Source organism: Talpa europaea, assembly GCF_964194135.1.
Source record: "Talpa europaea genome assembly, chromosome: 4".
NCBI classification, from domain to species: Eukaryota; Metazoa; Chordata; class Mammalia; order Eulipotyphla; family Talpidae; genus Talpa; species Talpa europaea.
The window spans coordinates 101,472,998-101,486,081 of record NC_140070.1 but is presented as its reverse complement, the minus strand read 5'-3'; the positions used below and the strand labels follow the sequence as shown (position 1 = coordinate 101,486,081).

The 13,084-nt window shown below is 39.5% G+C and overlaps 1 protein-coding gene across 1 annotated transcript; it reads left to right on the top strand.

Moving 5' to 3' along the window:
* Positions 1–451: 451 nt before the first annotated feature.
* On the top strand, positions 452–11,103 carry LRRC58 (leucine rich repeat containing 58; the record flags this gene model as incomplete). Its single annotated transcript, XM_084231193.1, has 4 exons — positions 452–951; positions 6,518–6,646; positions 7,629–7,906; positions 10,895–11,103. The coding sequence occupies 4 exons, from the start codon at positions 452–454 to the stop codon at positions 11,101–11,103; spliced, it is 1,116 nt and encodes a 371-aa protein (XP_084087319.1).
* Positions 11,104–13,084: the final 1,981 nt, after the last annotated feature.

Here is a 13,084-nt window from a genome sequence, read left to right as displayed (position 1 = left end):
CGTGTTCTCACTGAAGCCTACAGACCAGGCGCCCCGCCGCGACGCCTGAACTCTCAAGGTCAAACAACCAGTCTCAGGACGGCTCATCACCGTGGACCCGGACCAAGCGCACAGGTCATCAGACTCCAGGGTATCTAAAACCCCGCCGGGTTCAGAGGGCATCGGGTTCAGAGGGCATCGGGTTCAGAGGCCATCGACCTCCGGGCCCGCGCCCCCGCCCCGAGCCGCCCTTCCGCGCCACGCGCCACGAGGGGCGGGGCCGGGCCCTGACGGCGCGCGCGCCACGCAGACTCTCGCGTCCTGAGACTTCGCGGGGACGCGCGGGGTCAGGGCCCGCCCCACTTCCGACGCCGCCTGCGCTTCAGGTTCCGGGGCGCCGCGGAGCCTCGGGCCTGTGGCTCTCCCGCGGCGCTCTGCGGTCTCCAGGGCCGCGCGCCCTGCGGCGGCCGGGATGGAGGAGGCCGGAGCGGCGGTGGCCCCGGTGGGGGAGGCCGAACTGAACTTGTCCCGCCTCAGTGTGGCCCCCGAGACGCTGGAGACGGAGCTGGAGGCGCGGGGCGAGGAGCGGCGCGGCGCGCGCGAGGCGCTGCTGCGGTTGCTGCTGCCTCACAACCGTCTGGTGTCGCTACCGCGGGCGCTGGGCAGCGGCTTCCCGCACCTGCAGTTGCTGGACGTGAGCGGCAATGCGCTGACCGCGCTGGGGCCGGAGCTGCTGGCGCTTCGCGGCCTACGCACGCTGCTGGCCAAGAACAACCGGCTCGGCGGGCCCGGCGCTCTGCCCAAAGGCCTGGCCCAGTCGCCGCTGTGCCGCAGCCTCCAGGTGCTCAACCTCAGTGGGAACTGCTTCCAGGAGGTGCCCTCCTCGCTGCTGGAGCTGCGCGCGCTGCAGACCCTCAGCCTGGGCGGCAACCAGCTGCAGAGCATCCCAGCGGAGATCGAGAACTTGCGGAGGTGAGTGGGGCGCTGCCTGAGAGGAGGGAGGCCTGGCGGTGTCCGGGAGCCTGGTTGAGGCGCTGCTCAGTGGTCGCGTAACTGCCTGCAGACTCTGGCTGAAATGCTGTGGCAGTGATTACTGCTCTGCCATCTCGAGGAGTTACATTGGGTTTGCAGATCTGAAAGATGGTGTGTGCGTAACAGTACTTGGTATGTTGTGTTTCCCCCTGCGCAGATTTCCTAGACAGTTTCTGGGTCTGGGGGAGTGGGCCATACGGAGCAGGTACGCAGTAAGACGCGTGTAAATCCGAGAGTGTCAGGTCCTTGCTCAGAAGCCTTTGGTGATGTTCCACGCCTGTAATCAAAGTTTATGACATTCAGCACTACATACAAGGTTCTCTGATCTGACCTTTGCTTTCTACTTTTTCTTCACCTTCTTCTCGGTAATAGTACCAACAATATTATATGTGAAATTCAGTGAGCGTTGCAGTTTGCTAGCACTTTATAGACACTCACTAAATAGGTTTTGAATGGAAGCATTGCCTCTGTAATTGCTTGAAATGTTGCCTGCTCTTGGCATACTCCTATTCCCTCAGAACCAGTCACAAGGGTCTTCGCTATTTCCTTTCTTTACTGCTTCCTGGCTAGCAATTACTACCTAAGCTGTCTTCTGTTGAGCTTTCTTTTACTGCTTCTTGGACAGCACTTGTTGCCTAAACAGTTCTTTCTCTGTACATCATTTTGCCATTGCATATACCTTATTGATTATAATTTTTTGTGTACAGGTTTGTCTGGCGTACTGTATTATTTAGCAAATGTATGTTGAATTAAATGGAAGGAGAAAGCAGAGAAACATTTTTCAGTCTTATACTCCATTTATTACTGATAAGAATCAACTCTCTAAAGAGTAGCAAAATTGCCTTCAAGGTGCCCTTCAGGGAAGTGAGAAATAAAACAGAGCAAATGTATTGTCCAGAGTGAAAAAAATGTGTCTTACATTTATAAAATATTTACACATCTTTTATTGAATTTTCTTAGATAACAGAATGTTAGAGTTGGACATGATCTCAGAGTTAAGTGTATTGAAAAGAACATTAGCCAGAGAATGGAAATCCCTGATTTCCCAACCTTATTTAGGCAAGTCACTTAACAGATCTTGAGTGTAGCTTTCCAATCTGTAAATGAGATATTTGGACAAGATGTCCCTGTATTTACCTGCCAAGTGTCAGGCACTGTCCTAGGTGCTAGAGATACACTGGTAAACATATCTTGCCAACGTGAAGTTAACAGATTAACAGAAGAGATTTTAAACACATAAGTGTAAACCTCATTATTTAACAACAATTGTTATAAGTTCAGTGACATACAGAGTGCCTTGAAATGAAATAACAGAGGTTCTTGACTTAGTCTTTGAGCAAATAACATTTGGATTGAGCTTTCGAAGGAAGAGTAGGAATTAACTAGAAGAGAGTGGAGTAGAACACCCAAGTAGAAGGGACAAAGCTTGTGAAAGAGGCAAGAACTACAGATCACAATTTTTGAAAGAAATTATTACATTAGAGCATAGGAAGGAAATGACAGGAAAAATAGCAAATACAAATTTGGACCAGATCCCAGGTCATGTCAGATCTTGAAGGCTGTGTTATAGTTTTGAGTTTTAGTCTAAGTATACATGAGAGAGTTTTGAGCATATCCCTCCTGTTACTGTGAGGAATGGAATAGGGAGGGAGTGGAGAAATGTGAGGCAGTGGAGAGATGAGTTTTTGAGGACTGGTTAAGAGGCTATTTTAGTAAAATGAGAAATGATGGTAGCTTATACAGTGTGACACTAGGAGAGATAGTAAGAAATAGAAGGTTTGGGGAGAGACTTAAATTTAAATTTGACAGGGTTAATTCAATTTAATTTTGATGTTACATAATTCCAACCTTCTCACTTGAATTTTCTTAATATACTAGAAAAACCCAGAGCAAGTTTTATTTGCATCACATGGAGGAAAAGGTGGGCAAAAATCTCATTTACAATGCAGTGGCCCTGTTGTACGCTTTCATTCTCACAGGAACATTGTGAGATGAGAGAAGGAAACCTCTGAAAGGTTAAGTCATAAGATCATAAAATCAATGAGTGGTGGGACTGGATTTGATTTCTGATCTCTGAGTCCAAATCCATGATTTTTCCAGTGACAAGAGTAGAACTAGAACCTAATTCTTTTGACTCCTACTTTGTTGCATATGTGATGCAGAAGTTTGGTTAAAAAACTGTTCTCTTGAATGACCTAAGTTTCTGGGAATATGACTGTGTTGTTGGTCATTGTACTCTTGACTCCGATAGTATGTGCTTTCTTTTATGTCACTGTGTTCATTTTTCAGTTGTATGTTTCATTTCTCTTTACTGAAGATTCAGTGAAAGTTTAGACTGTGCTCCACATATAAACTCTGGTTGAGTGTGGGCCAAAGGGATGTATAGAAATACACTCTTAGAAGCAGAAACTCAGCAATGATCTAATTTCCCTTTTTTACAGATGAAGAAACTGAGATTTAGTGTCAGCAACTGACTTGAGGCCCAGACAATGAGATGTGTAGGTCAGTCCTCAAAGGCTACTTACTGCTTAGTTCTAAAATAATGTATTAAAACTTCAAAAATGTAGAGGTGGAAGTTCAGTCACTTAAACCATTAGGTATCTGCCCAAGAACACCATATTCTCTTTGAATATATGTGGACTCCCTAGACCTGGTTAGTAACCCTGATATGTATTGTATACTCTTCCATGTTTCTTTTAAAACCAGGTCAGGTGTGTTTGGACAATGAGGAAACACCTGCCCTCTTTATCAGCAGAGCAGGTATATTTAGAAATAATGCAAAAAATATGGTCCATATAAATGACCATACCTTTCATCATTCCAGGTAAAATATCAGATACTCTTAGTTTAAATTGGCATGATTGACTCACTGGATGTAGCAGGATGTCTTCATGTTTGTTTTCTGTAACTTGCTGATCCTTCTCTGTGTCTTTTGATCTAATAAGCCCCTGATACTTTTCTGTTGCAGCAAAATCTTTAAAAAATGGTTTCAAAAAAATCAGTTTTGAAGTATAACAGAAGTAGTTGCTGAAATCTTTTTTTTTATGATTAATTTCATTTCCCTGGAGCAAATTAGGCTATCAGTGTGAACCATGAGGTTATCTGTATGCATTTTTTTCCATCAGAATATGAGATTAGTTTCTAATAAATAGGCATAATAACTCTTTGGATAGTATAGCTTGTTTTTGTTTTTATAGTGCTGAAGAAATAGATGCAATTGATAATTTGTCCTTTTCTACTTCTGAACTCTTACCTTTTATTCCACTCAGTTAGCTCAGCTACTAATCGAGGAAGAGTTTACCCAATTGAATAACAGTCATGTCCTGAGAGAAACCTTTCCTGGCCACCCTTTCAAGACTAGCACTTCTATCACCCTCTGGTTCTTTTCTTTGTAGCACTTAATGCTTTCTGGCATAATCTATACACATTTATTGATTGTCTATTTCTCCACTAGAATGTAAACTTCTTAATATCAAGAACTTTATTTTAATTGCACTGTCTTCCCTGGAATGGTCTCTAGCACATGATATGGTCTAGTTCATACTTGTTGATTAAGTACTCATATGACATATAATATTATTCCATTTTCAAGAAGAGGAAACTGGAACATAACAAGAATAAGTAACTGGCCAAGTTCTTACATAAGTAAGTACTAGAGCTAGTCCTAAATAAAATAATTACTAACAAAAACAAAGCCAAGAGGCTTTGAAAATCAAAGGAAATAGATTTGAAGGCAAAATGAATTATATGGAAGAGAAATGCTTCATGTGGATTGAGGAACAATTCAGCAAGAAGTTTTAATCGTTATGAACTTGAATCTATCTGCAGTGTAGCTTCTATATTTTGAAGGGAAAGAGGGGACAAATTGACAGAACTATTCAGGGTAGGAGACTAACCATGAAATCTGGAAGCAAAATAATGAGAAAGATGATAAAAATTTGAATTTTTAAGAAACTTAATCCTAATAGATACACCTTCTTTGTACACATATAAAATGTGAATAAAAACAGACCAAACTCTGTGGCACAGAGGGATAAGGTTAAACAGAACATATAGTTAACAGCAGTAGCACACCCAACAAATTAATAACAGAAAGTCACATAACCATTGAGAAAAAGGATAGAAACAGGCAGTTTCCTAGGGATGCAAAGTGGCCAAAAACTTACAGAAAGAGGCAAACTTCATTAATAATTAGGGAACTGCAAATTGGAGCTGGGGGTGGGGGGGGTGGGGGAGGAGGATGGAGGTACCAGAAAGGTGCCATTTTTCACACCATTGAATAGCTGGTTTTTGTTTTTTATTTTAAAAAAGATTTTAATCAGGTGGTGACAGTGTTGACAAAGTGACAGTATCTACTGAGTTAGCAGAAAAATAAAAGTAGTGGGCCCCGGTTGCGCAGCAGTTGAGTGCTGGGCGCGAGTTTGATCCCCTGCTGCTCCCCGGCATCTGGAGGAGGGTCCCACATGGCGCGCAGACCTCTCCTGCTGCCCGCTGCTCCCCTCAGCAGTGTACTTCAGTCCTTCTGCCTGTTCTGCTCCCCACTCTGGCTCTGGTGAATTCTCTCACCCTCCAGCACTTCTGACTGTACCCAGTGCTTGTATAAATAAATAAATAAAATCTTTTAAAGAAAAAGTAGTATAATAGTGAAAAGAATATATGTGAATACATTTTATTTATATTTATATATTGAAAGAATTGATTCTGCCATCCCCTCCAGAAGTCTTTTGCAAAGAGCTCTTCTACATTCATTACCACAAAGAATAATGGTACATTGTAGGGCGATATCTGCTATGTCCAGAATGTTAAGTGGTTAGAAAACAGGATAATTATCTGGAACTTTAATATCAAGATAGTTATACATGATATATTTAGATAAGTAAATATCTGAAGAATGCGTTTGTTGTAGTAACAAAGAAGAAATGTAAAGTTTAGCAGTATTTTCCCCACTCTTCAGCAAAAGGCTAGTGGTTGTCCCATTGCCTAGGAGTGCAACAGATCAAACCTATCAGCACGGAATTCAGTGTTCCTACAGTCTGCCTTTCTCTAGTCTGATCTCTGGATTCTTCGGTGTTAAAAGATGTGCTGATTGTCCAGTAAAAATCCCTCTTCTCCAGCCTGAAGTAGCCTATTTTCTCCCATCTTGCTAGGCTGAAAGCATAGTCCAGCTGAAATCAAAACCCTTTCCTGGGAAATCAGAACTATTGTGTCCTTTTCTTATTTCTCTACCTTTTAAACTTCTAAATCATTTATGGATTGTCACCTTATTTTGGCATTTTAATCATGTTATCCTTTCTTTTGGCCTTGTTTTATGTTTAATTACAATACTGTGTAACATTGGTTTGTCATGTCTGCTTACCTTTAAGATCCTTGAAGATTATATTATTTCTCTAGGACTATATAGCAAATTCTAAGTAAAACATATAATAGAAATGTGTTCATTATAATGAAGATATTGGAGTATCTTGTCCAGCTTTTAATTTTTGTTTTTGTTCATTTAAATTTGCAGTTTAGAGTGTTTATATCTTGGAGGAAACTTCATCAAAGAAATTCCACCAGAATTAGCAAATTTGCCTTCTCTAAATTATTTGGTGTTATGTGACAACAAAATACAAAGTGTGCCTCCTCAGCTTTCACAGTGAGTACTTCCTGGTAGTTTATATATATATATAGATCCATTATTAAGAATTATTGTCCTGCCTGCATGCACATGTTTTATATGAGAAAAGAATTAGGTGTTTTCAGAGTAAATAATACATGAGAATTATAGTTCTCTGAGGTTTGCTATGAATTGGATTATTTATTTTTAATGTTAATTTTAAATGTTCTGGTTTATTCCTCAAAATATTTGTTTGACCTGTTTTCTGTAATCAAAAATAGTGTTGGGCCTCCCTGGTTAAGCATAGCACAGTGAAGGGGTTAAGCACAGCACTGTGAAGTTGTCCGCAGCCTCTGCAGCACGAGTTCTGTAGGCTGGCCAGAGAGCTACCCACATGGCACAGCAGACCTCTCCTGTTTTGTCTGCTGCTCCCCTCAGCAGTATATTTCAGTCAAATCTGCCTGTTCTGTTCCCAACTCTGTGTCTGGTGGGTCCTCTCACCCCCTGCACCTCTGGCTTGTACCCAAGTTCTTGTATGCACAAATAAATAAATCTAAAAAAAAAAAAAAAAGTATAATTTAACACGAAGTTCCCCTGCTTTTGTGGCATCATAGACTTTATATTCGATGTGAACCATTCTTATCCTAATGAGATGACATTGTGAAGGATTTAGAGTCCTGCTACATTTGAAAGCTTTCCTTTTTTAGGTATCTGAAAGATAAAACATATTTAAAAAAAAAACTTTAAATCTAGCATTTGTAAAGTCAATTGTAAGAATACTCTATATATTCTAAGAATTCTCTATATAGTCTAAGCTCTCTAAAAACACCATGGACATAAGTCCTTCATAATATTTACAAAGCTGTACTCTGATCTAGTTTCAGCAACTTTTTATTTTACTTCTGGTTACCTTAATCTTACTTAATTGTTCATTCTTATGTGGAAATCAAGTTTTTCATTTAAGCTTTCTTGGTAATTATCTTGCTTACTGCTATTACTTTTTGTATTGCATTTGTTCTAGATTGCATTCCCTTCGCTCCCTCAGTCTTCATAATAACCTGTTGACATACCTGCCTCGAGAAATCCTCAACCTTATTCATTTGGAAGAATTGAGTTTGCGAGGAAATCCACTGGTTGTTCGTTTTGTTAGAGATTTAACCTATGATCCTCCAACTCTCCTGGAATTAGCTGCACGGACCATTAAAATTCGAAATATTTCATATACTCCCTATGATCTTCCTGGGAATCTTCTTAGATACTTGAGTTTAGCCAGCAATTGCCCAAATCCAAAGTGTGGAGGTAAGTTAATTCAATTTCTTTGTTTCTAATTTATTTACCTAATTTTTAAATTTATCATTTAAGTGTTACTTTAATTATCTTTATTCAGAGAAAGAAAGTCTGTTTCCCTCATCCTTTCAAAACACTCTTTTACCAGAAAATAAGACATTTTATCCTCTCTAATCTGCCTGTATCCCCCCCACAAAATGATACTTTTAAAAAGTATAATTCAAGATTATGAGAATGGCTAAATGTGTACCAATTTCAGAATGTACCCTGGAATTTTATAGATCACTTTATTTTGGGTCCCTAGTGAATTTTTTTTTTAAATCCAACTTAATGGGAGTGCAGAAAAGTTTTTACTGTGGTAGGATAAATATAGGTGCTAAGGAAATGCTGTGTAATGATATATAGAGCTAGGTGAGATTTTCCTTGAATACTTCCTTGTATCTTAAAACCATTAGACATTTAAGTAGACAGAAAATGATGTAAATACCTCAAAGAATATTAAAAGAGTAAAAAAAAAGATGCTGTTATTTTAAAAAACAATAACTCTGGGCCTTTGCTAACCACCTACTCTCAGAAGCAGAGGTTGCTGTACTAAGCCACGTGAGAAGTGCCTGAGCTTTTCCCTGTGATTCTCCTTTCCTAAGTTGATTCTGACAGTGGCAAGGGACATCATTCACTCCAGGCTTTATAGGCTTCATAGATTATATTGAATCTCTCCTTTTCTAGAAATGGACATCTGCAAGAATACTTTTCTCTCTTAAATGGTTTCTTTCTTAATCATTTATTTAGTATACTGATGTGTTATTTATCTTAAGAACAAAAATACTTTAAAACTAGTTTAAAATTTAAGATAATATATAAAATGAATTGTTATTGTTTCCTCCCTCAGACATATTAGTTACTAAACGCTAAACAAAAGCAGTATGTTTTGTGAGATATTTAGTTTTTGTATAATCTGAGGACTTAACAAATGACAAGATAGTGGGGACCTCCTCACTGGTGCAGCAGGTTGAGTGCAGCGCTGTGAAGCTGTCCGCAGCCTCTGCAGTGTGGGTTCGATTCCGGCCGGCCAGGGAGATTCCCACATGGTGCGGCAGACCTCTGCTGTCTCACCCGCTGCTCCCCTCAGCAGTGTATTTCAGTCAGTCTGCCTGTTCTCCTCGCTCTGTCTCTGGTGAATCCTCTCACCCTCCCGTGCCTCTGCTCTGTACCCCGGCTCTTGTATAAAAATAAATAAATCTTTAAAAAAAAAAAAAGGACAAGATAGTATTGTGCTGTTTTGGTTCATGCTAACTCTGTAAAGCTTTATTTTATTATTCATGTCTGTTTTCAGGAACTCTTTTGGAGACTTTCGTTCACAGTAACATATCTTGTTTCTCTTTGAAGACTATGATTTATACATGCTATGGGATCAAATAATTCAGAAGTTAATGGAGAAGTATCAGGGAAAAAAAATACTGTTTCTCCTTTGCTTGGACCAAATCTCTTTAATTTTTGTCCCTATGTGATGCACACAGAGGACTTGATACCAGAGGAAACTTAGGTATTAGTAGAGATTGAGATTCCTCTCCAGTAAGATGATGGGATCCAGAGTTCTAAATGTCCCAGTTTTGCTACAACCATTATGACAGCTGCATGGCTAGAGATGTGTGGTATCTTTTTTATGGAGCACCTAGCACTCACTCTGAGGCACAACGACCTCTGCTTTCTCCTCATGTTTAGCTGCGTTTTTACTTAGCTGAAGTCCATGGTTCATGAGCGCGGAATTCAGAATTAAAAGAGCGGAATACTAGTTTCAGTCTATCTAACAATATAAGAATATTGTTATTCAATATAAGAATCAAGTAAGATCATTAGTGAAACCTGAAGAATTTAAGATGGTATGTTAGGGGTTTTAATTTTTCCTTTCCAGTACATAAGAGCAGGAATACCAAAAGTTGTCCTCAAGTTTTATATAACAACTACTTCTTTAAGACCATTTTTTTTTTTAGAGGCATTTTTATTTATTTATTTGTTTGTTTGTTTGTTTGTTTTGTTTATACATGCACTGGGTACAGTCAGAAGCGCGGGAGGGTGAGAGAATTCACCAGAGCCAGAGCGGGGAGCAGAGCAGGTAGAAGGACCAAAGTACACTGCTGAGGGGAGCAGCGGGCGGCAGGAGAGTTCTGCACGCCATGTGGGACCCTCCTCCGGTGGCCCGGGGAGCAGCTGGGGATCGAACCGGCGCCGCAGAGGTCGCCGGCAGCTTTGCAACCCAGCGCTCAACCGCTGCGCCACCGGGGAGGCCCTTTAAGACCATTTTTAAAGAAGTTTTTGGGTTTTTTGTGTTTTAATTTCTGACTGTGGGTAATACCACACAGTAGCTTGGGGATGGAGGAAGGGCACTTAGGTATCTTACAATCCCCATCACTGAGAGAAACCACTGTTCACCACATCACTGAGCGAAAACATGCTAAGTAAACTGTGTCTTTTTAATACAAGCTGCCTTTAAGATAAGTCTGTTGGCCTTCTCTTTCCATTCAGATTGCCATCCCTGATACCTTCCAATATTTCTATAAATAGCTATAGAACAACTACATTTAAAAAAAAAAAGATTTATTTGTTTTTGCATACAAGAACTCGGGTATAGGCCAGAGGTGTGGGAGGTGAGAGGACTCACCAGAGACAGAGTGGGGAACAGAACGGGCAGATCTACTGAAATACACTGCTGAGGGGAGCAGCAGGTGAGTCAGGAGAAGTCTGCTGCGCCATGTGGGTTGCTCCCTGGCTGGCAATCGAACTCATGCTGCAATGGCTGCAGATAGCTTCATAAGTTGTGTCTTAACCCCTTGCGCCACCAGGGAGACCCCAGAACAACTACTACTCCTGCTTCTAAAATTCATGAAAGAGACTATCTGACATTTGTTCAGAATGCTGGAAAAAGAATTTAAAAACATAGATGACTCTTTGCTTTGTTATTTTGTTAATGATTACCATGTGCTTATTTCTTCTTTTCTCCAGGAGTCTACTTTGACTGCTGTGTCAGACAAATTAAATTTGTGGACTTCTGTGGGAAGTACCGCCTCCCACTGATGCACTACCTGTGTTCTCCCGAATGCTCTTCCCCCTGCAGTTCTGCCTCTCACAGCTCCACATCCCAGAGCGAATCTGACTCAGAGGATGAAGCCAGTGTTGCTGCACACAGAATGCAGAAGGTTCTTCTTGGTTAAGAAGGGTACAGTGTGGTGTGAAATAACTCAAAAGACTGAGCAAAGGTGATTAGAAAAGAAAATAGACTTTGAAGTTCACTAGAAACCTTATCTTCATTTTCTGAATGTCCATGAAAGAGAAAGAGATGATATAAAAGAGTTGTATCTCATTTACTTATTCAGTAGAAATGAGTTCAGTTCTATGTTTGTATTCTTTGCATATAATTCATTCTAAATGGCAGTTTCAAATTGGGCTATTGTTTGCAGTTATCACTCACATTTTGTATGAATCACACAGCAGAATGAAACATTCTGAAGAAAGGTGCTATAATAGATTGTGAGTGGTGTAACCTGTGACAGTTGAGATAGAGACAGCAGTGATCAAAGCTGTAATTATCACCAGAGTTGTCCTTTGGTCTGGGTGGAACACTGCACCATAACAGGAGTAGCCCCCTCTTCTTGTATTGCCCATATATAAATCTAGAGCTGTTTGTATAAACAGGTAGTTATGTAGGACCTAAACCTCTCTGACCTACTAATTGATAAATTAAGGGGTAGAACTCTTATCTAGGATTTTAAAACTCTTCAATTCTCCTCCTTTGTTCCACATGAGTGGTGTTAACCCTTACATAATCCAGAAAGAACTGTTTAGTGCCTTAATCTTAACAAAGATTTAGAAATACATTCAAGAAACTATGCAGACAATTTAAAATATGCTTTAACAGAACAAGGTAAACAATTGGATGTTGACATCTGAGCTCCTGGCCACGTTAACTCATTCTCTAAAGAGTAAACGATCCCCTATCAGGGATTCACTTTTATACTTAATGGAAGGCCCCAGTCTCGATCAATCTGTCATCATAATCATTTTGATAGAAATATATGTCAGACTTCTTGTGATAGAAAAGAAATGTAAACTAGGGAAGTTTCTTTATATCTTTCTTTAATGAAATGAGAAAATCATTTAAAAATTTTTGACAGTAGAATATGACTTTGCCTATGTGACCTGAACTATAATTTTCTCTACTTTTAGAAGAAAAAAATTGAAAATCATTTTCACTCAAAAATTGGGGGCCGCAGTCATTGTATTTGTACGCAATAGAACAGTTTTTAAAACTAGTTAAATCATGGAATACATTTTGAAGATAATGTATTGATAAAACATAGAAAAATTGCAAAGTTTATTTTTAAAGTATAGCAGAAAAATGTTTAACAGATTGAAGGCTATTTGAAATGACCAATTTTTATTAACTAATGTGCAATAAAAATTGAGTGATAGTACATCTATAACTTGATATTATAAAAGAAAATATAAAACATACTAGTATTAGATACTTAACCTATAGTAGTATATGGTTGTTAGTCAGTATTACTTAACACAGTGATACACAAGTCAGAAATGCATTGGACCATCACATAAACTCCCTTCTGACTTCCCAGCATTCATGACTGCACATCCCATTTCTGAAAGCTGATCATTGTAAAATAGTGACATGTACATTTATTTGTTTTTTTCATATATGTTATTTTTTATTTTAGAAGAAAATATACTGTAGGATAGTTTGGAGTTTGTTGATTATATGTTAATTCATGAAACACCCTGAGAGTTTCATGACTGCAGTTGTGAAACGCTGCTATGGAGTGAATCCCTTCACCTTGTTATAATGTAGTATGACTCTTTTTTTCTTTTGACTGAGAAATTTTTATGTTTATAAAAGTAATCTTGTATGTTTTTACTGCCTAGCAAAGTAGTTCTTGGGTAATTATGGAAATAATAAAAAGTCTTTGTTTACTTCTCCATTTGAGCCACAGTGAGATGCATACTATAAAATTATGAAAGCTAAAGATGACTTAGGCAGGCCCTAATATTTTATAAGTGACTAAGTTTAGATACATAAAATATTTTCATAGAAATAAGTAGTGTTTTCATAGTTAATTGATAGGAACAAATTTTTATGACTTAAAAATTGACTTATGCTTCAGTTTACTTCTTAATTCATGA